The 26,257-nt window shown below is 46.0% G+C and overlaps 1 protein-coding gene across 2 annotated transcripts; it reads left to right on the top strand.

The window, feature by feature from the left end:
• LOC140714069 (protein shisa-like-1) lies at window positions 1-24,940 on the top strand. Of its 2 annotated transcripts, XM_073024777.1 has the most exons (5): window positions 1-1,306; window positions 5,483-5,665; window positions 10,178-10,292; window positions 15,433-15,640; window positions 22,075-24,940. In XM_073024777.1, the coding sequence occupies exons 3-5, from the start codon at window positions 10,199-10,201 to the stop codon at window positions 22,283-22,285; spliced, it is 513 nt and encodes a 170-aa protein (XP_072880878.1). In that variant the 5' UTR covers window positions 1-1,306; window positions 5,483-5,665; window positions 10,178-10,198; the 3' UTR covers window positions 22,286-24,940. The 2 variants fall into 2 exon arrangements, with proteins under 2 accessions (XP_072880878.1, XP_072880877.1); XM_073024776.1 differs by lacking the exon at window positions 5,483-5,665.
• Window positions 24,941-26,257: the final 1,317 nt, after the last annotated feature.

Consider the following 26,257-nt stretch of genomic DNA (forward strand, 5'->3'; position numbering starts at 1 on the left):
GAGCTGAGTGAGTTTACAACTTTCTGCAGCTTTTCCCGATCCTGTGCAGTGGCCGCTCCATATCAGACGGCGATGCAACCAGTTGGAATGCTCTCACAGCTGTAGAAATTAGCGAGTCTTTGGTGACATAGTAAATCCCCTCAAACTCCTAATGAAATATAGCCGCTGTTGTGCCTTTGTAATTGCATCGATACGTTGGGCCCAGACGCAGCAATCCCGGAACTCTCTGGTGTGGGAACTCCTTCACCAGGATTATAGGCTCATCCCCAGCTTTCCAGGGGCAGTTAGGGGTGGCCTCACCAGCAATAGCCAAATCCCCAGCGGTGAGGACTCTCCAGATGGTGCAGAGAACATGTGGAGGTTTTAACTGGAGCTCCCACGATGGCGCATCGTCTCCAGCATCAAAGCATCACCTTTAAGCAATGTGCCATCTACAGAGAGTGCTGTCGCAAAAAAGCAGCATCCATCATCAAGGACCCCGCCATCTAGGCCATGCATTCTGCTCGTTAATGCCATCGGGAGGAAGCAGCCAACAGATTCTGGAATAGTTATTACCCTCAACCATCAGGCTCTTGAACCAGAGTGGGTTACGTCACTCATCCCATCACTAAATTACTCCCACAACCTCTGGACTCTTCATCTCATGCCCACAATATTTATTGCTTATTTTATTATCGTTATTACTTTTTTCTTTCTTTTTCTATTTGTAGTTTGTTCTCTTTTGCATATTGGTTGTTTGTAGGTTTTGTTGAGCGCGGCTCGGCCCGAAATGTCGACTGTACTTTTTTCCATAGATGCTGCCTGACCTTGCTGAGTTCTTCCAGCATTGTGTGTGTGTGTTCATTGATTCTAACGTGTTTCTTGTATTTACTATAAATGCCCACAAGAAAATGAATCTCAGGGTTGTATATGGCGACATATATGTACTTTGAACTTTGAGAACAAGGCGCAGGTAAAGGCAGGTATAAGAGTCAGTGTGTGTGTGCGCCCCGCCCCACCCCACTCCTCCCCCGTTTGGGTTTTAATCTGAGACAAATCCCGGGAGTGCTGAATTTTATTGACTCCAGCACTGCGTTGCTGGGAGAGTGGCGTCGCTCAGTGACGGTTGCCGGGGGACTGGATCGGTTACGTGAGAGGTTTTGCAGAGTTCTTCCTCCCGGGGCTTCTCGCTGGCTGCGGGGGAGATGAGTCCTGGGTCTGTGCAGGAAGCCCTTCCAACGGTATCTTTGCAAATCACAGGGTCCCGCCGAATAAAATGACTCAAACTTCGGGGAGACGCGCCCACTACGGCGGCGGCTGCAGATGGGTGAGTAGAGAGACGGGAAGAGTTGTCAGGCTGAAGGGTGAGGGTGAACAATCCGGCGGCGCCGAGCACTTGTTCAAAGTCCGGCGGCACAGCAGCCGAGTGCATCCACAGGGTCTGCGCCTCGGGAGAAATTGAAACAAAATCCCCTCCATCAATTTTGTTATTAATTGAGTTGTACGGGACACAGCTCCTTTAAACGTATCCACAGGAGATTCTGGAAGTCCAGCGTAACACATACAAAATGCTGGAGGAATTCAGTAGATCGGGCAGTATCTTGTAAAGGGATAAACAGTCGACATTTCGACCCGACATCCTTCATCACGACCATGTGTGACTTACAGTCGAACAGATAATGTTAGAGCCCCCGGAGAATGGCTTTCAATGTATTTAAAATTCTCTCTGACTCCGGACTACAGTCCCGAGGGGGTGCCGCACAGCCTGCCAGCCCTGTCTCGGGTTAAGCCGATGCAAGATCTCCAGTCACCTTGAAATTTCTGACCCCCAAATGCAAGGAAGTTTGGCGTTGGCGGTTGTTAGGGACGAGGATTGGAATACCGCCCCGCAACTAAGAAGTTAAAAAGTAAATCAATAATTAAAAAAAGACTAGAGTCAGTCACAGTGAGAGTGATATTACTGATTATTATATAAAAATCAGGATTAAGGGAGGTAATTTCAAAATGAGGTGCATAGAAACAACTTCTCCCTGAGAATGTGGATCCTTGAACCAGAGAGGAGAACTTAGATAGATAGATAGATAGATACTTTATTCATCCCCATGGGGAAATTCAACATTTTTTCCAATGTCCCATACACTTGTTGTAGCAAAAACTCATTACATACAATATTTAACTCAGTAATAATATGATATGCATCTAAATCACTAACTCAAAAAGCATTAATAATAGCTTTAAAAAAAAAAGTTCTTAAGTCCTGGCAGTTGAATTGTAAAGCCTAATGGCATTGGGGAGTATTGACCTCTTCATCCTGTCCGAGGAGCATTGCATCGACAGTAACCTGTCGCTGAAACTGCTTCTCTGTCTCTGGATGGTGCTATGTAGAGGATGTTCAGGGTTTTCCATAATTGACCGTAGCCTACTCAGCGCCCTTCGCTCAGCTACCGATGATAAACTCTCCAGTACTTTGCCCACGACAGAGCCCGCCTTCCTTACCAGCTTATTAAGACGTGAGGCGTCCTTCTTCTTAATGCTTCCTCCCCAACACGCCACCACAAAGAAGAGGGCGCTCTCAACAACTGACCTATAGAACATCATCAGCATCTCACTGCAGACATTGAATGACGCCAACCTTCTAAGGAAGTACAGTCGACTCTGTGCCTTCCTGCACAAGGCATCTGTGTTGGCAGATACGTCTTAATACGTCTTCACTCACTCACTCCAACACTAAAGTGTTCCCACAATCTATGGACTCACTATCAAGGACTCATCGTCTCATGCTCTTGATATCTATTGCTTATTTATGTATTATTATTATTATTATTATTATTATTATTATTATTATTATTATTTCTTTTTCATATTTGAGAAGTTGTCTTACACATTTGGCCGTCCTGTTGTGCAAGGAATCTCATTCTTTTGTATCCACTGTGAAAGTCCACAAGAAAGTGAATCTCAGGGTAGTATATGGTGACACACGTGTACTTTGATAATATATTTACTTTGAACTTGAATTCCGAACCCATAGAGTTTGGATCCGTGAGGTGTTAGAGGAGGGTGAAAGTTTGAAAGGTCGGAGTGCTGTCCGAAACGGCCACAGAAGAGGAGACAAAGCCTGGGGCCTCTCAGCCATAATGGTATAAAATGGTGGGGCAGTCTTGTTGGGCCAAGTCGTCTGCTTTCCTGTGTTCATGAACATCCTTCAGGAAGGGAAATGTGACGCCCGAACTCCAGGCCACAGCCCCCCCCCCCCCCAGTCTGGTGCCCTATCAGAAACAGTTAGCCATGGTGAGAAAGGGCCCGCATTGCCAGGGGCATCGTGTTCTTCTCATATTTCCTTACAAAATTGAAGACCATTAGACTCATTGAGTGAATGCTGGCTCTCTGACAGTCCAAGAGTCCCACTTATTTCTCTGAAATATATTCTCCCCATCTTCCCATCAAATTCCCCCAAGGTTCTCCCATTCGCCACCACACTAGGGACAGTTAAAGGCTAAATGCAGCCAATTAACTTGCAGCCTACACATGTAGTTAGTGTAGGAGTTAGCGCATCGCTTTACAGTGCCAACAACCTGGGTTCAATCGCCTCTGTCTGTAAGGAGTTTGTTTGTTCTCCCATGACTGCGTGGGTTTCCTCTAGTGCTCGGATGGCTCCTCACATTTCAAAGATGTATGAGTTAGTAGTTTAATTGATCAGATGGGTGGAATTGGGTGATGTGGGCTCATTGGGCTGGAAGAGCCTGTTACTCTAAATAAAAAATAAATAAAACACCTTCTGAGACAAGTGCCGGAAGTCTTGAGCAATACACACAAAATGGTGGAGGAACTCAGCAGGTCAGGCAGAAATGAATGGTCGACATCTCTATCCAGATGAAGGGTCTCGGCCAAAAAAGTCAACTGTCTTGTTTCCCTCCATAGAAGCTGCCTGACCTGCTGAGCTCCCCCAGCACCTTGTGTGTGTTCCGCACATCTTTGAGATGAGGGAGGAAACACCTGGGGGAATCCAGACAGTCACAGAGAGAACGTGCAGACTCCACGCAGACAGCACCAGAAGTCAGGATTGAACCCGAATCTCTGGGGCAGGGAGGCAGCAGCAGCATTCGTTAACCCTGTGCTTCCTAGCCATGTTAAAATGAACTTTGAAGAGATCGTTGTTTGGTTGTGATTGTAGTGTGGTTGCTGTCACGTTACTGCCTGTGTGAGCTTGCAGTTGCCTTTCCTGCCTTGTGAAGTGATTGAATTAGATGCCTTTAAAATGATGTTGCAAGGTGGAATTAAAATTGGTTTATTATTGTCATATGTACTGAGATACAGTGAAAAGCTTGTCTTGCATACTGTTCCTTCAAATCAGATCATTACACAGTGCATTGAGATAGAACAAGGTAAAACAATGACAGAATAAAGAATAAATTATAACAGCTACAGAGGAAATGCAATGCAGGTGAACAGTAACATGCAAAATCATAATGAGGTAGATTGTGAGGTCAAGAATCCATCCTAATAGTCTGATAACAGTGAATAAAAGCTGTCCTTTTGCCTGGTGATACATGCTTTCAGGCTTTTGTATCTTCTGCCCGATGAGAGAGGGGAAAAAAGGGAATGTCTAGGATGGGTGAGATCTTTACTGAGGCAGTGGGGAAGTATAGACACACCCAATTATGCTAAACAGCTCAAAACTGCAAAGTTTACTTTATGGTTTTTAAAAAAAGCCTGCATTAAATAATCAAGACTGTATCTCTTTCTCTTGAAGCTGTCCAGGATATTGTGTCTCTAATATTCTGCCAGTATGGACCTGTGGGTGTGAATGGGGCTGCAATGAAATCCACCCCAAGGTCAATTAGCATGCATCATTCACAGGGTCGTTTATGAGGAATGCTCACTTAGGAAATGCCTTCCAGCCCACGGTTATTCTTTGACCCAAAGAACTTTTTAAAAATTTCATTTATATACCTTTGCTTCAAACAATCCAAGCATCCAGTTGTTTTTTTCTTTGTTATTTTCGTCCCCTGATTAATTTGCATTACTTTAATTTGTTCTGCTTCACGCCTGCTGACCAGCTGACAATTCAGGTTGCAACCAGGGATTTCTCCAGCAGCCAGTCTGAAATTATCTCAGTTACACTGAGAATTGGACCCAATCTGAATAATAGTGTAAATATTTACCAGCAATGTAATTTTGTTTTAAACATTTAAGTATAACTTTCATCTTTGATATTTCAATCTTAAATCTGTTTGGAAATTATGACTGATATGTTACTGACATAAATGTGTTACTGTGAAGCATGCAATTTGTCAACACATTCAGTTGCAGTCTATGGTTACAGTTACAAGTGTTTGTATGAGGCTTGTCTCTTTCTGGGAGCCTTCCCCACACTGTCGCCACTTCCTGTTCCATCAATGGTCGGAGACTGTAATTATAATGTAACATTTACATGTTAAGTACAGTACTAATATAGCAGTGAATTGCATAAATAGTATTAAATTTTACTTTTTATCTTATTTAGAGATGCAGCATGGTTACAGACCAGAAAGTGGTGAGGCATATGGATGAGTATTGAATTGCCAAGCCAGAGTAGACTACAGACCAGTGACTGTGATACGAGAGGAATGAGGGAATCTCAATGAAATCTATTGAACACTGAAAGATATGGATAGAGTGGATATGAAGAGGATATTTCCTACAGTGGGTGAGTCTAGGATCAGAGGGTGCAGCCTCAGAATAGAGGAACGTCCATTTTGAACAGAGATAAGGAGGAATTTCTGTAGCCAGAGACTAGTGAATCTGGAATTCAATGCCATGGATGGTTGTAGAGGCCAAGTCATTGAGTATATTTAAAGCAGAGGTTGATAGGTTCTTGATTAGTCAGGGTGTCAAAGGTTATAGGGAGAAGCAAGGGAACGGTTAAGAGGGATAATAAACCAGCCATGATGGAATTTCAGAGCAGATTTGATGGGCCCAATAGCCTAATTTTTCTCCTGGTGTAATGATCTTACAGTCTTTGGTATTGGTATAAACTATAGACTAAGTGCTAGTTAAAGGGGTTTGTATTAATGGACATTTAATGATCAGCATGGACATGATGGGCCAAAGGGCCTGTTTCTCTGTCCTTCGCAAAAGACAGGACCTCCTGGAAGCAACCTATTTCAATTCAACTTCCTATTCCCATTCTGGCATATCTGTCCATGGCTGCCTTGACCGCCAGGATGAGGCCACACTCAGGCTGGAGGAGTAACACCTTGTATTCCATCTAGGTAGACTCCAACCTGATGGCACAGACATTGATGTTGCAAACTTCCTGTAATGATTTCCCCTTCCACTTCTCTCTTTTTCCATTCCCCATTCTGATTAATCCTTCTCATCTCCTCACCTGTCCTTACCTCCCTCCTCTTTCCTTTACTTCTATGGTCTACTCTGCAACTATCACCTGCCAGTTTCTTACTTCATTCCCCTTTCCCCCCCTCACCTTGTCTCAACAATCACCTCCCACCTTCCCCTCCCCCCCCCCCACCCTCACTGATTGGCGTAGCATAAACAGGACTTGGAATATACGACCATCTGCTGCTTGCTCCCAGGCTTCACGTGACCCTGACCAGGGGGCTGAGCAGGTGCTACACCTTGCCCTAGGGTGACTTGCAGGCTAGCAGAGGGAAGGAGTGCCTTGCACCTCCTTTGGTAGAGATGTGTCTCCACCTTAGCCCTCCATTTTCTTTCTCAGCTGTTTGACTCTATGGTTGTTCACTTTTCATGGACTCTCCCTCTGCACCACCAAGGACAGCAGGAAATTGGCTTCTCTGCTAGCAGGTGGAAGTGGTGACAGACTGGACTAGATGTCAGCATCTCAGAATATCTATCCTGGGCCCAACAATATTGATGCACTAACAAAGAAGCTGTGACAGCACCCTGTTCCATGGGGCAGTTCAGGAGATTTGGTATGTCACCAAAGACTCTACCAAATTTCTGCGGATGTACCGTGGAGGTCATCCTGACTGGTTGCATCACTCTCTGGTATGGAGCGGCCACCGCACAGGATCGGAAAAAAGCGGCAGAGGATTTTAAACTCAGCCAGCACCATGTGGGCACAAGCCTCCCCAACATCGAGGACACCTTCTAGGCAACATCCATCATTAAAGACCCCCATCATAAGGTCATGCTCTCTTCTCATTACTAGACAGACAGACAAACATACTTTATTGATTCCGAGGGAAATTGGGTTTCGTTACAGCCGCACCAACCAAGAATAGTGAAGAAATATAGCAATATAAAACCATAAATAATTAAATAATAATAAGTTAATCATGCCAAGTGGAAATAAGTCCAGGACCAGCCTATTGGCTCAGGGTGTCTGACACTCCGAGGGAGGAGTTGTAAAGTTTGATGGCCACAGGTAGGAATGACTTTCTATGACGCTGAGTGTTACATCTGGGTAGAATGAGTCTCTGGCTGAATGTACTCCTGTGCCTAACCAGTACATTATGGAGTTGATGGGAGTCATTGTCCAAGATGGCATGCAACTTGGACAGCATCCTCTTTTCAGACACCACTGTCAGAGTCCAGTTCCACCCCCACAACATCACTGGCCTTACGAATGAGTTTGTTGATTCTGTTGGTGTCTGCTACGCTCAGCCTGCTGCCCCAGCACACAACAGCAAACATGATAGCACTGGCCACCACAGCCTCGTAGAACATCCTCAGCATCGTCTGGCAGATGTTAAAGGACCTCAGTCTCCTCAGGAAATGGAGACGGCTCTGACCCTTCTTGTAGACAGCCTCAGTGTTCTTTGACCAGTCCAGTTTATTGTCCATTCGTATCCCCAGGTATTTGTAATCCTCCACTATGTCCACACTGACCCCTTGGATGGAAACAGGGGTCACCAGTGCCTTAGCCCTCCTCAGGTCCACCACCAGCTCCTTAGTCTTTTTCGCATTAAGCTGCAGATGATTCTGCTCGCACCATGTGACAAAGTTTCCCACCGTAGCCCTGTACTCAGCCTCATCTCCCTTGCTGATGCATCCAACTATGGCAGAGTCATCAGAAAACTTCTGAAGATAGCAAGACTCTGTGTTGTAGTTGAAATCCGAGGTGTAGATGGTGAAGAGAAAGGGAGACAGGACAGTCCCCTGTGGAGCCCCAGTGCTGCTGACCACTCTGTCTGACACACAGTGTTGCAAGCACACGTACTGTGGTCTGCCAGTCAGGTAATCAATAATCTATGACACCAGGGAAGCATCCACCTGCATCACTGCCAGCTTCTCACCCAGCAGAGCAGGGCGGATGGTGTTGAACGCACTGGAGAAGTCAAAAAACATGACCCTCACAGTGCTCGCCGGCTTGTCCAGGTGGGTGTAGACACGGTTCAGCAGGTAGAGGATGGCATCCTCAACTCCTAGTCGGGGCTGATAGGCGAACTGGAGGGGGTCTAAGTGTGGCCTAACCATAGGCTGGAGCTGCTCTAGAACAAGTCTCTCCAGGGTCTTCATGATGTGAGAGGTCAATGCCACCGGTCTGTAGTCATTGGAGCCACTGGGGTGCAGTGTCTGGTACAGGAATGAGGCAGGACATCTTGCACAGCACAGGAACCCTCTGGAGACTCAGGCTCAGGTTGAAGACATGGTGAAGTACTCCACATAGCTGGGGGGCACAGGCTTTGAGCACCCTGGGGCTGACACCATCCGGGCCTGCAGCCTTGCTTGGGTGGAGATGTTTCAGCTGTCTTCTCACCTGTTCAGCTGTGAAGCCCACCATGGTGGTTTCAGGTGTGGGAGGGGTGTAGTCACAAGAGCAGGGTGGGGGGCTGTGAGGAGGGGAGAGTGGAGTATGTGTTGATTGGGGGCAACAGATGAATCATGTAGGGGATGGGCAGGGGCAACAGTGTCAAATCTGTTGAAGAACAGGTTAAGTTCGTTGGCCCTGTCCACACTGCCTTCAGCTCCTCTGTTGTTGGTTTGCCGGAACCCAGTGATGGTCCTCATCCCACTCCAGACCTTTCTCATGTTTTTCTGTTGGAGTTTCCACTCAAGCTTCCTCCTATACCCCGGTCTTGGCTTTCAGGTCCCTCTGTATTGTCCTCAGCTCCTCCCTATTTCCATCTCTAAACGCCCTCTTTTTAGCGTTCAGGATTGATGCACCATCAATAACTCACGCTGAGACTTAGGAAGAGAGATATCGGCTTTTATTGACTGGTAGAATAAACAGCACTACATCCTGGGGAAAATGAGGGAGAGCAGCAGCCCACAGTCGCCTTTATACAGGGGTCTGTGGGAGGAGCCACAGGAGCAGTCAGCAGGGTCTGTGGGAGGAGCCACAGGAGCAGTCAGACAGGTATATCTAATTCACCACAAGGATGTCCTTAACGTCCTTTGTTACCCATGGCTTGTTATTTGAATAACAAAGGACAGTTCTTGCCAGAACATTGCAGTCCACACAGAAGTTGATGTAACCAGTGATGCACTCTGTGAGCCCATCAATGTCCTCTCCATGTGGCTTACAGAGGGCCTGCTAGTCTGTCGCCTCAAAACAATCCTGGAGTGCCTCATAAGCCTCCCCCGACCATTTCCTCACTGACCTCGAGGTTGCAGGTTTACTCTTCACCAGAGGCACGTAGCAGGGTTTGAGATGCACCAGGTTGTGATCTGACCTTCCCAGTGGGGGGAGGGGAGAGCAGTTGTAAGCATCCTTAACGTTAGCATACATCAAGTCCAGGGTCCTCTCCCTCTGGTTGTACAGCTCACATACTGCGTGAAGTTGGGCAGTGTTCTAGCCGTGGTAACATGGTTGAAGTCACCCGAGATGGTAATGAGGGCACTCGGGTGCTGTGTTTGTAGTCCAGCTATGACGGTGTGAATGATGTTACACGCTGACGTCAGGTTGGCAGAGGGAGGGATGTGCACAACAACCACAATTGCATGTGAGACTACCACCTAGAAGGAGGTACAGGAGCCCAAAGACACACACTCAACATTTTAGGAACAGCTTCTTCCCCGCCACCATCAGATTTCTGAATGGACAGTGAGACAACCCATGAACAGTCACTCACTATTTTTGCTCTTTTTTTGCACTACTTATTAAATTTTTAAAAAAATGTTTCTTACTGTAATTTACAGTATATTTTGAGTTGCACTGTAGTGCTTCAGAAAGAGAACAAATTTTACAACATATGTCAGTGATATTAAGCCTGATTGTGATTGTGTACTGTTTCAGATCCTGCTGTCATCCTTTGGGATGACAATTAGAGGAGCAGGGAATCGTAGCTACAAACAGTCGCTCTTCCACCAGCTCCACGTCTTTCTGCTGCTCTCTGAGTTATTGGCAACAGGTAAGAAACCAGCTCTCGGTAATGCGTTTCCTGCTCTTGAAATGCCCCAGTATGTTACTTGGCTGCCACTTGTTGTGTTATTGTGGGCACCAACTGTAGTTTGGTAGGTAACACAGGCGTAACGGTATTATGGGGCCAGCAACCCGGGTTCAATTGCCACCACTATCTGTAAGGAGTTTGTACGCTCTCCCCATGACTGTGTGTGCTTCGCAGCTTTAATTTAGACCATAAGACCATTAGATATGGGAGCAGAATTGGGCCTTTTGGCCCATTGAGTCTGCTCTGCCATTTCATCATGGCTGATCCATTTCCCTCTCAGCCCCAATCTCCTGCCTTCTCCCTGTATCCCTTCATGCACTGACCAATCATGAATCTATCATGTCTGCCTTAAATATACATAAAGATTTGACCTCCACAACGGCCAGTGGCAAAGAATTCCACAGATTCTGGCTGAACAAATTCCTTGTCTTATCCGTTTCCACTGGATGCTCTGGTTTCCTCCCACAGACCAAAGACATACAGGTTAGTAGGACATGGGAGTAACTGGGTGGTGTGGGCTTGTTGAGTGGAAGGGCTGTATCTCAAAATAAAATAAATGTAATGATGTGGATGCAGGGATAGATATTAGCCAGAGGAAAGCCTTCCTCTTCTTTAGAGCCGTGTTAAGGATTTTGGGAGTGGTGAGAGACTGGAATGGGTGTCAGCATCTCAGAATATCTGTCCTGTCCTGGGTCCAACATATTGATGCAATTACAAACAGTGGCTGCTATTTCATGGTGAGTTTGTATTGATTTGGGACGGACAAGTTGGCCTGCATTGGCCTGGCAAATTGTCCATGAGTTTAACAGCAAGTATTTCCCCTCCTGAAGGACATTGAGGTATTTAGAGACATCTCAAAAGCATCAAAGGAACTGTCATGGCGACCAGATTTTTGTTTGAATTTAAGTTCTCCAGCTGCTGTGTGGGAACAGGAATTCATAGCTCCAAATCAATCATCCAGACCTCAGGAAAATAGTCCAGGATCATGACCATCAATCTACCCTCCTGTGAAGGGACTGGAAAATCAGCAGGACTGGTTATGGTTAGGAGTAATTCATGTGACTCTGGGTCAGTAAAAATTCTGCAAACATAGAGACACTCCTGTGCCAAGCATCACGTTGTGGGCATACAATCAATCTATGTACATAAGCTATCTGATGTATTTATATTTATTGTGTTTTTAAAATTATTATTGTGTTCTTTATCCTTTTTTTGGTGCTGCATCAGATCCGGAGTAACTTCATTCTCCTTTGTGTACTGGAAATGACATTAAACAACCTTGAATTTTGGATCCTTGGTGGAAGTTGTGTGAATCAAACTGTTCTTGTTGGGATTAGTGTGTCAATGAGACAGGCACATGGATAATAAAATAATGAAGTGCTAAGATTAGAATGGTCTCTTCAAAGCAACACTGTGGGCTGAAGGATCTTTACTGTGCTGTAGTGTTCTATGTAATTGTTTCTTGGTGCATGCACGGGTAATGTGGACTTGTTCAAATTCAGATTTATATATCACACCTACATCAAAGCAGTGAAGGTGTGCTGGGGGCAGTCCACAAGAGTCACCACACATCCCAGTGCCAAAAGATTGTGTCCACAATGCTCAGCACAGAACACAACGTTGCGGAAAACACGACGCAAGAACCTTCTTGGGAACACAAACCTCCCACAACACAGGGGCTGTATGTACGCACACAGGAACAAGATATACCAGTCAATTGTGACACAGCAACAACTTTGCTCTTAACACCTGCAAGACCAGAGAGCTAGTTGTGGATTTCAGGAAGGGTAAGACAAGGGAGCACAGAGTGCAGATTTGACCAAAAATGCTATTTATATTTTCTGAAGCAAATTGTGGTGAGGAGGCAGACGGAGGCAAGGCTGGTTTGGGGGATGAGCCTCGTGGAGGCATTGCGAGGTGCAACGTGTTCGAGCTGCAGGCAGAGCCGGAGTTCATATCGCTGCTGGAGATGGAGTGAGCAATTTGGAGAGGAGTCAGTACAGAAGAGATTCACTCCAACTGCTGAGCTGATTTGGTGAGATCGAGAATCAGGCAGCCCAAGAGTATCAGAGCACCTGCATTCGGGTCCTGGAATGTGGTTTTACTCAACACTCTAACGTCGGCCAGATAGGCTGGAAGCCCGAGATTTCACTCACGGTCCCACGAATGCTTATTCCTTTCTCCGCAGTGCCGAGGCTGTGAACTGATCGGGCTGCTGTACTTTTTTTGCCACGCTGGTGTGATGAAATGGAGACTGAGGCTCGGCTTGGGTCTACTCTGTCTGCTCGGATCTAGGACTCAGTCTGGTCTGCTCAGGCGTGCTTCTGTAGTTGTGAACTTCCCACGATTCAGGACATTTACAAGGACAGGTGTGTAAAAAGGGCCCATAGGATCATTGGGGACCCAAGTCATCCCAACCACAATCTATTCCAGCTGCTACCATCTGGGAAGTGGTATCGCAGCATAAAAGCCAGGACCAACAGGCTCTGGGACAGCTTCTTCCACCAGGCCATCAAACTGATTAATTCACACTGATTTTAACGTACTCTATATTACATTGACTGTTCTATTTATTATAAATTACTATGATTGCACATTTAGATGGAGACGTAACGTAAAGATTTTTACTCCTCATGTATGTGAAGGATGTAAGAAATAAAGTCAATTCAATTCAAATGTGCTTTGAATCTTTGACATGTCAGCCAATGGCCTTCTCTTTTGTCACAATGTGAGCAACACCTCATATTCCATCTCGGTAACCTCCAAACTGGTGGCATGAACATTGATTTCTCCTTCCGGTTATTTTCCCCCTCCCTCTTCACTCTTCTTCTATTCCCCACTGTGACCTCTTACCTCTTCTCTTCATCAGCGTATCACTCTCCTTGGTGCCCCTCCTCCTTTCTCCTTCTCCAGCCCTTTGCCTTCTTCACCCATCACCTCCCAGTTTCTTACTTCATCCCCCTTCCCCCACCCACCTGGCTTCACCTAGCACCTTCTAGCTTGTCCTGCTTCCCCTCCCCCCACCGTTTTAGGGGGCATCTTCCCCCTTCCTTTCCAGTCCTGATAAATGTCTCAGCCCAAAATGTCAATTGTTTGTTCATTTCCATAGATGCTGCCTGACCTGCTGAGTTTCTCCAGCATTTTGCATGTTGTTCTATTAAATAAGATTATCTTTTTTTGTCAGTTGTACATCAAAATATACAGTGACTTTAAAAAGTATTCACCCCCTTGGAAGTTTTCATATTTTATTGTTTTACAACATTGAATCACAGGGGACTTAATTTGGCTTTTTTGACACTGATCAACAGAAAAAGACTTTTTTGTGTCAAAGTGAAAACAGATCTCTACAAAGTGATCTAAATTAATTACAAGTATAAAACGCAAAATAATTGATTGCGTAAGTATTCACCCCTTCAAGTCAGTATTTAGTAGATGCACCTTTGGCAGAAATTACAGCCTTGAGTCTGTGTGGATAAGTCTCTATCTGATTTGCACCTCTGGACACTGTTATATTTCCCCATTTTTCTTTACAAAACAGCCCTTTTCAAGTTCTGTCACAAATTCTCAATTGGATTGAGGTCTGGACTCTGACTTGGCCACTCCAGGACATTAACTTTGTTGTTTTTAAGCCGTTCCTGTGTAGCTTTGGCTTTATGCTTGTGGTCATTGTCTTGCTGGAAAACAAATCTTCTCCCAAGTCTCAGTTCTCTTGCCGACTGCATCAGGTTTTCCTCCAGGATTTCCCTGTATTTTGCTGCATTCATTTTACCCTCTACCTTCACAGGCCTTCCAGGCCCTGCTGCAGTGAAAGCATCCCCACAGCATGATGCAGCCAACACCATGCTTCACGGTAAGGATGGGTGTGTTTTTGATGATGTGCGGTGTTTGGCTTTTGCCAAACATAGCGTTTAGTCTGATGGCCAAAAAGTGCAATTTTAGTTTCATCAAACCATAGAACCTTCTTCCAGCTGACTTCAGAATCTCCCACATGCCTTCTGGCAAACTCTAGCCAAGATTTCATGCGAGTTTTTTCCAACAGTGGCTTTCTCTTTGTCACTCTCCCATAAAGTTGTGACTGGTGAAGCACCTGGGCAACAGTTGTTGTATGTACAGTCTCTCCCATCTCAGCCCCTGAAGTTGTAACTCCTCCAAGGTTATCAGAGGTCTCTTGGTGGCTTCCCTCACTAGTTCCCTTCTTGCACAGTCACTCAGTTTTTGATGACAACCTGCTCTAGGCAGATTTACAGCTGTGCCATATTCTTTCCATTTCTTGATGATTGACTTAACTGTACTCCAAGGGATATTCAGTGACTTGGAAATTTTCTTGTATCCATCTCCTGATTTGTACTTTTAAATAACCTTTTTGCAGAGCTGCTTGGAGTGTTCTTTTGTCTTCATGGTGTAGTTTTTGCCAGGATACTGACTCACCAGCAGTTGGACCTTCCAGATACAGGTGTATTTTTACTACAATCAATTGAAACACCTTGATCTCCAAAAACAGATCTCTATTTAACTAATTATGTGACCTCTAAAACCAATTGGGCACACCAGTGTCATATTAAAGAAGGAGGGTGAATATTTATGCAATCAATTACTTTGTGTTTTATATTTGTAATTAATTTAGATCACTTTGTAGAGATCTGTTTTCACTTTGACACGAAAGAGTTTTTTTCCTGTTGACCAGTGTCAAAAAAGCCAAATTAGATCTGTTGTGATTCAGTGTCATAAACCAATGAAACCAAGGATCGCGAATACTTTTTATAGGCACTGTAGAGTGAAATGTTGTTTTATGTCAATGACAAACACTGTCTGGCACCAACAGAACATGCCCACAACTTATTAACCCTAACCCGCATGTCTTTGGAATGTGAAAGGGAACTGGACCGTCCGGAGGAAACTCGTGCAAGAATGTGCAAACTCTTTACGGACAGTGGTGGAAATTGAACCTGACTTGCTGCTGTTGTTATGTTTTACACAAACCCTTGTGCCCATTTACCTAAAGTATCACCATCCTTCTACAGCTGTGTGTGGCATTGCTCTTATCTCTAACTTTGTCAGTTTACACGATCGATGATCTGACAGTTAACTCTTCACTGTCCAGTTTCTGCCTCTAAGTTCAGGACCTGCGAGCCGTACTTGGATGCTGTGGGAATATATCACCCTGGATTCCACTGTCCACGCCTCAACGATGACCAGAAGCAAACATATTGCTGCCGGCAGAGTAACCAGACCCTCAAGTACTGCTGTAACAAACCAGAGTTTCAGAGCACCAAGGGAGTCAACTTGACTGAGGCCACCAGGAGCCCTGTGTATGTATGATCTCATCTAAGTGTAGAGGGAATGTGCTGGCTGCAGACAGGCCTGGCCATGTAGACTGACAAGTCTGCTTTGTGAGCAGTCGGAAGATGTATGGCAGGGTGTGGTCTCCAGACCAGAAGAGGCTGCCTAGCTCTGGAACTGCACACACATGCTACATGCTAGAGGAACTCAATAGGTCAGGCAGCATCAATGGAGGGAAATAAGCAGTGAGCGTTTCAGGCCGAGACTCTTAACCATGATGAAGAGTCTCAGCCTGAGACATCAACTGTTTATTCATCTTCACAGATGCTGCCTGATCTGCTAAGTTCCCCCAGCATCTTGTACGTGTGCCCTGGATTTCTAGCATCTGCAGAACCTCCTTTGTTTACCCCTGGAGCCCACCACTTTGACACTTGATTTTTATGTATTCATTTTCTTTAGCAGTACAGCACAGTAACAGGCCCTTCAGGCCCAATCAGCTCACATGGTCCGATGACAGCCCGTGACCAATGAGCTCACACAGTCTAATGGCACCCTTGTGACCAATGAGCTCGCACGATCCAATGACACCCTTGTGACCAATGAGCTCGCACGATCCAGTAACACCCCTGTGACCAATGAGCTTACACGGTCCAATGACATCCCTGTGACCAATGAGCCTATTAGTCTATATCTTTTGGAACGAGTGAGGAAACTTGAGCACCCGGAGGAACCCCATGTGATCACAGAGAGAACGTTCTAGCTCTTTACAGGGAGCAGCGGTATTGATTACAGGTTGCTGATGCTCCAGTAGTGTTACACTAACCACTCTGCTACCATGCTACATTTGTTCACAATTACAAATGTGAACGTCAGGAATGGGATTCGAACCCACACCCTCAAGGTGGAGATCAGAACACCTGTGTTTCTTCAGAAAGACTTCATTCCTTGAGTCTGGTGCGTTAGACCATTTGGCCACACGACAGCCCTAAGCGGATTGATGAAGTGTCTCCACAGATGCTGCCCGGCCCACCAATTCCCTCCATCGTTTTATTTATTCCAGCAGCTGCTACCTCTGGTGTGTGCTGCTTGATTGTTGCCAGGAATTCAGTGGGTGAAGGGCCTGTTTCTGTACTGTACAATGTCCAATCCTTGCGATGTTACAGCTCACCTGTGACCTTAAAATTGTCTATTCCCATATTCCTTAAAACCATTGCGAGTTGGTTTAATAATGAGCTTTGGATTTAATGTCCGCAGCTGACCAGCTCTGACCGGTCTGTGGAGACTTTGATCACGCTGTGAGTGTACGGAGCATTTTCCTGAGTTTGCTCTTGATGTGCGTGTCTCTACCTGTTAGCCCCAGCCTCTCCCACAGTGAGCACAGCAGATTTTAGTCATACAGTGTGAAAAGAGACCCTGTGGCCCTGCTCGTCCGTGCTGAGCGTGGCAGCCACATGAGCTATTCCCATTGGCCAATCTTGCTACGTTTTGCCTATCTATGTACTTGTCAAAATGAATCTCTTTATTGTACCTGCCTCAGCTACTACCTTTGGCAGCTCACTGCTTTGTGAGTGAAGAAGTCCTATTCCCCTCTCACCGACACCCCACCAATTTCCTAAACTTTCAATCTTAAACCCACACCCTCTAGATTTGACCCCTCTGCTTGGGAATAAGACTGCATCCACCTTTATGAACTTACAGATGGCCTATTACCTTAAAATGGCTTATTTATGCCTTAAAACTATTTGAATTCCTTTATAACGAGCCTTGGATTCAATATCTGCAGCTGACCGCACTGACCAATCTGTGGAGAGTTACAGACACTCATCTTTGTGTACGGATGGAGGATTTTCCTGATGTGCACCCTCTCTGGGGAGGGGTGTGTGTGTGTGTGTGTGTGTGTGTGTGTGTGTGTGTGTGTGTGTGTGTGTGTGTGTGTGTGTGTGTGTGTGTGTGTGTGTGTGTGTGTGTGTGTGTGTGTGTGTGTGTGTGTGTGTGTGTATGTGAGGGTGTGTGTGTGTGTGTGTGTGTGTGATTTTCCAGACGTGCACCCTCAATGGAGAGTTATAGACATTTATCTTTCTGTGTGTGTGGAGGATTTTCCTGATGTACACCCCTCTCTGTGGAGAGTTACAGACACTCATCTTCGTGTACGGATGGAGGATTTTCCTGATGTGCACCCTCTCTGGGGAGGGTTACGTGTGTGTGTGTGTGTGTGTGTGTGTGTGTGTGTGTGTGTGTGTGTGTGTGTGTGTGTGTGTGTGTGTGTGTGTGTGTGTGTGTGTGTGTGTGTGTGTGATTTTCCTGACGTGCACCCTCAATGGAGAGTTATAGACATTTATCTTTCTGTGTGTGTGGAGGATTTTCCTGATGTACACCCCTCTCTGTGGAGAGTTACAGACGTCAGTCATGCTCTGTGTGTGTGTGGAGGATTTTCCTGACGTGCACCCACCCTCTTTGCGCTTTCCACCTCCACATCTACCAGACCCATTATCTTGAAAATCCAAGTCGAGTCACACCTTGACCCTCTGAGTTCCAGGGAACTGAACCTGAGCTGATGTGTTTGCTTCTTGTTATTTAACCCTTGGTGTCCCTGGTGAACCCTTTCCAAGTCAGCACACGCGTCGAACTGTCGGAGGCTCATTACTGACCCCAGCAGGATGTAACCAGGCTTATTACAGACCCCAGCAGGGTGCTGTGCATTTGCAGTATAACTTGTCCCCTGCGGTGTCAGTGGATATAACACCAGCATTCTAGTCTCATTTTGATGAGAATCAGAATCAGGTTTATTATCGCAGATTTTCAGTGCCCATTAATGATATTTTATTTATCTTTAGACACAACGCCTACCTTCCCCCTTGAGCTTATTTGGATCTCTGCTGCTTTGGAGATGTACTTTTCCAATCCTTCCTGGGTTGAAATTTCACCTTGTTACTGATGACCTTGAAATCCATTTAGAACATAAAACATGAGCACAGTACAGGCCTTTCAGCCCATGATTTTGTGCTGACCTTCTAACCTGATCAATCTAACCCTCCACCACCACCCCGATAGTTCATTGTAGGTGCCCACCACTCTGAGTCTGAAATAAAACCTACCCCTAACCCTCTGACATCCCCCTTTACTTTCCTCCAATCACCTTAACATTATACCCCTTGTATTAGCTACTTTTGTCTCAAGTCTCTTAACTGTCTGTAATCTATCTGCCTCTACCACCACCCTGGCAGTGTGATCCACACACCCACCACTCTCTGGCGTCCCCCTATACTTTCCTCCAATCACCTTGAAATGATGCTCCCCTGGTATTAGCCATTTATACCCTGGGGAAAGTCTCTGGCTGTCCACTCGATCTTGCTGCAGATTCTCACGATTGTTCCACTAATGAGCTGTCTGTCCTGCTTAATGCAACCACATGCACAGTTGTCAAAGTGATTTGTCTTCATGTCACTGCTGAACCTGAGTCTGTGGCTGCTTTATGCTGTTACCCAACTACCCTTATCTTTATCAGTATGGAGAATAACAGTGACCACACCACAGGCCCCTGTGGGAACCCCATCGCCCTCCTCCCACACCAACCCCTACCAATCTGAGCTGCTGACCGTTGTCTGTGGTCACAATCAGGCTGGTAAAACCCCTTTGGTTCCCTAGCACATACATAACATGCTGGAGGAACTCAGCAGGTCAGGCAGCATCTATGACAATGAATAAACAGTCAGTGTTTCAGGCCGAGGCCCTACATCAGGACTGGAAGGAAGGGGGAAAGACATCAGAATAAGAAGGTGGGGGGGAGGAGGAGAAGCTAGAAGGTGGTAGGTGAAGCCAGGTAGGTGGGGGAGGGGCAGATAACATAAGAAGCTGAGAGGTGATTGGTGGAAAAGGCAAAGGGCTGGAGAAGAAGGAATCTGACAGGAAAGGAGAGTGGACATTGGGAGAAAGGGAAGAAGGAGGTGAGGAGAGGAAATGAGAGGTCAAAGTAGGGAACCGAAGAAGGGGAGAGGAACAAAGAGAAAAACAATTTCCAGAAGGAGAAATCAATAATCATGACATCAGGTTGGAGGCTACCCTGATGGAATAAGAGGCGTTGCTCCTACTCCCTGAGAGTGGCCTCATCGTGGCAGAAGAGGAAGCCAGGGACCAACATGTCAGAATGGGAATGGGGATAGGAATTAAAACAGGAAATTCCGCTTTTGGTGGATGGAACGGAAATGCTCAACAAAGCAAACCTCCAATTTACATCAGGTTCTCCGACTTTCTCTGAGAACGGGCTGGAAGTCCACGAGAACCATGTCAGGCTCATCAAGTCCCCTAAGCTTCACTGGGCTCGGAGGGAAGGGGACTTGCTCTGGGAGAGTGAGAGGGGTGGACAAGGAGTGGCAGCATGGTGAAGAAGGAGCCATTCAGTTGTCATCTGCCATGAGTTTGTGGATTGACGGATGTTTGGGGCCGTGGGGTAGTAGATTGTTGGGGCTTGGGATGGAACTGGGTGGAGTTGTAAGGAGGAATGGATGGGATGGGAGTGGGGATGGGTGACTGGGTGTTAGTGAGCTGGGGTGGGGTTGGGATTGGGACTGGTGTAGGCTGCGAGAGCAAGGTGGAGGTGTATCGGGTGGGATGGGTTGAGTGGAATTAGGTAGTACATAGAGTGTGTGGTGTGGTGGGGAGGGGTTGTGATTGGGAGTGGTGTGGGGTAGGGATGTAGTGAATGGGATGGTGGAGGGGTAGTGAAATGGGTGGTTGTGAGTGAAGTGGTGAGTGAGGGCAAATAGGATGGTGGGGATAGAAGTGTAGTGGTGAGGAGTGGTTTGGGGGTAAGATCGTGATGGGGATGGATGGATGGTGAGGAATGGATTGGGGTGGTGAGGAATGGATTGGGGGTGGTGAGGAATGGATTGGGGTGGTGAAGAGTGGGTTGAGGTGGTGAAGAGTGGGTTGAGGTGGTTGAAGAATGGATTGGGGGGGGTTTAAGGTAGTGATAGGGATGGGTGGATGCAGGGAAGAATGGATTGGGGGTGGTGAGGAAATGATTGGGGGTTTAAGGTGGTGATGGGGATGGGTGGGTGCAGGAAAGAATGGATTGGGGGTGGTGAGGAAATGATTGGGGGTTTAAGGTAGTGATAGGGATGGGTGGATGCAGGGAAGAATGGATTGGGGGTGGTGAGGAAATGATTGGGGGTTTAAGGTGGTGATGGGGATGGGTGGGTACAGGAAAGTTGTGGTTGAGCAGGTGGGCGTGGGTGGTGAGGACGCTCTGAGTGTGAGGGGGTGGGCACCACAGTAGTTTAGCGGTTAGCACGACGCTATTACAGCCTGCGGCGTCGGCATTCAGAATTCAATCCTGGTGTCTTCCAACTGGAATGCGTGGGTTTCCTCTGGGAGCTCTGATTTCCTCCCACAGTCCAAAGATGTTCTAGTTAGTAAGTTAATTGGTCATTGTGATTTGTCCTATGATTAGGCTAGGGTTAAATCAGAGGTTGCTGGCTGTGTGGCTCAAAGGGTTGGAAGGGTCTGTTCTGCACTGTATCCCTAATTAAAAATAAATGTAAAAATATTCACCAATATTCATCATTGTGTGAGCTGCCCAATGCGTCCAGCCCATGTTGATTGACCTGGGCACCCTCCGGACCCTCTGAGGCATTGACTCCCAAGCATACACCTTGATTACAATGGTCGAAGTTCAGTGGATTGGGCACTAACAGAGCTGTGACTCTGTCCCACCTGGCTGTAACCTCGGTGTCAGCAGTGAGCCAAGTTCATGACGTCTCTGTGTCTGTTCAAGATTGTTTAATGTCACTTCCTGTACACAAGTGTAAGGAGAACAACATACTTGTTACCCTAGCACAAAAGAAACACAAGATAAAGAACCCAATAATAATAACAACACAATAAATGTAAAAACATTAGACAGCTACTATTCCACGTCCATGAAGTGACACTAGGCTGTACATAAGGTGACTGATGGAATATGATAAAGTAGTGGTGGGTTAGTGGGTGGGGGTGTTGATCAGCCTGACTGCTTGGGGAAAGTAACTGTTTTTGAGTCTGGTGGTCCTGGTGTGGATGCCATGCAGCCTCCTCCCTGATGGGAGTGGGACAGACAGTCCATGAGCAGGGTGTGTGGGATCCTTCATGATGTTACTGGGCCTTTACAGGCACCTTTCTGTTCATATGCCCTTGATGGCAGGTGAGGCTTTTGATACACTTTTTATTTTATTTAGATAGAGTGCAGTAACAGGCCCATCTACCCCTTGTGAGCTCGTGCTGCCCAAGTAGACTGATGTGACCAATTAACCTACTAATCCGTAATGCGAGAGTTAATCCACACGGTCATGAGCATGCACGAGCTCCTTACAGAGAGCAGTGGGAATTGAACTTGGGTCGTTTGCGCTGTGAAGTGTTACTCGGACTGCTCAGTTACCATGCCGTATCCTCACTTGCTGACCTGCTGTTTTCTCTCCCCACCCTGCAGCAAGTACGGGCTGCTGGCTGCCGTTCTGGTCTACGGTCTGGGAGTTATCGCCCTTCTGCTGACCGACCTGCTGTATTACTACTCGCTGAATAGGGACGACCCCCGGCTGTGCCCAGCTCCCGCCTCTCTCTGCAGACGCCGTGGAAACAATGCTGAGGGAAGATTACCTGCGCTGGGTGAAAATTTGTCATCGGGACAGTGTGCCCTTTGACGTTGCTGCTGGTGAAGGATCCTTGCATTGGTGGATGTGAGAGCAGGTTGTAGGCCCCAAACTCGCAGGAGCACAGCCACTCTGCGGAACTCCTTGAAGGACAGGATGAACCGTGGAATCGAGGGGGTGCAGCAGCCTCTCTGTCTGGTCAAATAATATGTCACGGCAAAATCATTTGAGGGTCAAAGGCTAACCAGGACACCATGAGAACTCACAGATGCAAGAGATTCTGTGGATGTTGTAATTCTGTAGCACGGCACACAACATACAGGAGGGATGCAGCAAGTCAGGCAGTATCTGTGAAGAGAAAAACACAGTTGCTGTTTTGGGCTGAAACCCTTCATCCTTCCATAGATGCTGCCTGTCTTGCTGAGTTCCTCCAGCATGTTGTGTGTCTTCCCTATGAGAACTCTGCTTTCAAAAGTAGCATGTGGGATCTGGTGCCAAGGTATGCAGCAGTTCAGAATCAGGTTTATTATCACTGACGTCTGTCGTGAAATCTGTTGTTTTGTGACCGCAGCACAGTGCAAGAGATAAAAGAGTTACTGTAATTACGTCAAAATAATAAACAGTGCAGAATAGTGAGGTTGTCTTCATGAACCATTCAGGAACCTGATGGTGGAGGGAAGGAAGCTGTTCCTAAGCTATTGAATGTGGGTTTTCTGGCTTCTGTACCTCCTTCCCAGTTGTAGTCATGCAAAGAGGGTGGGTCCTGAGTGGTGAAGGTCCTTAATTATGGATGTCACCTTTCTGAAGATGTCCTCAATGGTAGGGAGAGTTGTGCTTACGACGGAGCTAGCTGAGTTTACAACCTCCTACAGTCTTTTTTGATCCTGTGCATTGGCACCTTGATATCTGTCTGTGATACAACTGGTGGGAATCCTCTCTATGGTACATCTGTAGATACTTACTGGAGTCTTTGATGACATACCAAATCTAGCCTGGAGCACCAGCCTGGGTTCTGTGGTCACATCTGGAGTGGATGTGAACACAGGAACTGTGTGTTTAAAAAGGATGCTGCCTCCCTAACCTCTGACTGACCCTGTAATACTCTTAGAGGAGAGTGGTAACCTTGGACATTGCTGGTGTTGCTTTGACCCAACTCTAGTTGTCCTATGGATAGAAGTTAGCTACTCTGCTTAGTCAACAGCATGACTTGATTGTCTGAGTAATGCTGAGGCTTTATAAGCCATTGGTTAGACCACTCTAGGAATATTGTGAGTAGTTTTGGGCTCCTTATCTAAGGAAGGATGTGCTGGCATTAGAGAGGGACCGGAGGAGGTTCATGTGAACGATCCCGGGAATGAAAGTGTTAATGTATGAGGAACATTTGATGGCTCTGGGGCTGTACTTGCTGGAGTTTAGAAGAATGGAGGGGGTGGAATCTCATTGAAACCTATCGAATATTGAAAGGTCTCAGTAGAGGGGATGTGGAGAGGATGTTTCCTATAATGGGGGAGTGTAGGACCAGAAGACAATGCTGACCCTTTAGAACAAAGATAAGGAGAAATATCTTTAGCCAGACAGTAGTGAATCTGTGGAATTCATTGCCATAGATGGCCATGCAGGCCAATTCATTGGGTGTATTTGAAGTGGAGGTTGATAGGTTCTTGACTAGGAAGGACATCAAAGATTATGGGGAGAAGGCAGGAGAATTGGGCTGTGAGGGATAATAAATCAGCCATGATTGAGTGACGGAACAGACTCAATGGGTTGAATGGTACAATTTTGCCCCAATGTTTTATGGCCTTATGGAGTATTCATGATGACAAATGATCCAGACCTTAGCCTTTTGTTCTGACAGTTCCCATGTGCCTGTTTATTCTGCTGTAGACATTGGCCCTTGCACTCCAATCACTCTTGAAGGGTTGACATTTATGTGATAATTTTTGGCAAACAGCACTCCTGAATTACAGGCAGAAAATCAGCATTTAGGTGACAGGAAACTTGACTCCTGCCCAATATTCAACCCTCAACCAACATTCCAAACAGACTGATCTAATGGCTCTCTGAGGCCAGTTTGTTTTCTTCCTTCTAACACTGATTATAATTCAGAAATATTTTACTGATATAAAGATTGAGTGAGTTGATGGACAAATCTTCCCTTCAAGTAGAAAGACCAGCTTGTGTCACTGTTGGTTGGGGAAGGGTGGGATTTGAAAATAATATTGATCAGGGCACGGGAAGTATGTTGCTTCTCTTTGAGACCGGTAAGTCTGAATTTCCCTCGGCGGGAGATTCAGCCAACTGCCTCTGCAATGAGAACTCGGTGCTAAATTCACCAGTTCATCACCCATGTGTGAGAGACAAGCCAGCTCCTCAAAACTTAATAATGATTTGGAGGTAGAGGTATTGACAATAGCAAAATTTAAAAAGTATCCAGATGAATAGATGGATGTGAGAGGTTTATGGGCCAAATGTGGGCAGATAGGACTAGCTCACTGGGCAATAAAAAGCATCCAGATGAATACATGGATGACCATGGATGGGAGAGGTTTATGGGCCAAACGTGGTCAGATAGGACCATCTCACTGGCCAATACAGTTGGTGTGGAAGAGATGGGCTGTTTTTTTTGCTCTATGCCTACACGATAATGTTGTACAAACTACTTAACTGTATATCTGTAAATTATAGAATAAAACATGAATTATCACATGCTTTTGTCTAGCCTCTTTGTGAGGGTCTAACAACTGCAATGTTTAATTAGGATGAGCCCCAAGATAGTGTTACATAGAACATAGATCAGTACAGGCTTTTCAGCCCATTACCTACTCTAGGATCAATCTAACCCTTCCCTCCCACATAGCCCTTCATTTTTCTATCATCCATTCTATATCTAAGACTTTCCTAAATGCTCCTAATCTACCTGCCTCTATAAGAACATAAAAAGTAAGAGCAGGAGCTGGCCACCTGGCCTGTCAAGTCTGCTCTGTCATTCAATAAGATCATGGCTGATCTGGCCATGGATTCCTCTCCAACTACCTGCTTTTTCCCCATAATGCTAAATTCCCCTACTACGGTATTCAAAAATCTATCCAAACTTGTCTAAAATATATTTACTGAGGTAGCCTCCACTGCTTCATTGGGCAGAAATTCCATAGATTCACCACCCTCTGGGAAAAGCAGTTTCTCCTCATCTCTGTCCTAAATCTACTCCCCCGAATCTTGAGGCTATGTCTCCTAGTTCTAGTCTCACCTACCAGTGGAAATAACTTTTCTGCCTCTATCTTATCTATCCCTTTTATAATTTTATATGTTTCTATAAGATCTCCTCTCATTCTTCTGATTTCCTGTGATTACAGTCCCAGGTGATGCAATCTCTCCTCAAATTCTAACCCCCTCATCTCTGGAATCAACCTGGTGAAACTCCTCTGCACCACCACCAAAGCCAGTATATTCTTCCTCAAGCAAGGAGACCACAACTGCACGCAGTACTCCAGATGTGGCATCACCAGTACCCTGTACAGATGTAGCATAACCTCCCTGCTCTTAAAATCAACCCCTCTGGCAATGAAGGCCAACATTCCATTTGCCTTGAGAGCCTGCTGCACCTTCAAACCAACCTTTTGTGATTCATGCACAAGCACTCCCAAGTCCCTCTGCACAGCAGCATGCTGCAATCTTTTACCTTCTAAATAATAATCTGATCTATTTTTCTTTCCAAAGTGGATGACTTCGCATTTACCAACATTGTACTCCATCTGCCAGACCCTTGCCCACTTACTAAACCTATCTATATCTCTCTGCAGACTCTCCATATCTTCTGCACAATTTGCTTTTCCACTCAATTTAGTATCATCAGCAAACTTAGATACACTACACTTAGTCCCCTCTTCCAGATTGTTAATGTATATCGTGAACATTTGTGGGCCCAGCACCAACCCCTGCAGCACTCCACTCACCACTGATTGCCAACCAGAGTAACACCCATGTATCCCAACTCTCTGCTTTCTATTAGTTAACTAATCCTCA

This window comes from Hemitrygon akajei, chromosome 21 (assembly GCF_048418815.1).
Source record: "Hemitrygon akajei chromosome 21, sHemAka1.3, whole genome shotgun sequence".
NCBI classification, from domain to species: Eukaryota; Metazoa; Chordata; class Chondrichthyes; order Myliobatiformes; family Dasyatidae; genus Hemitrygon; species Hemitrygon akajei.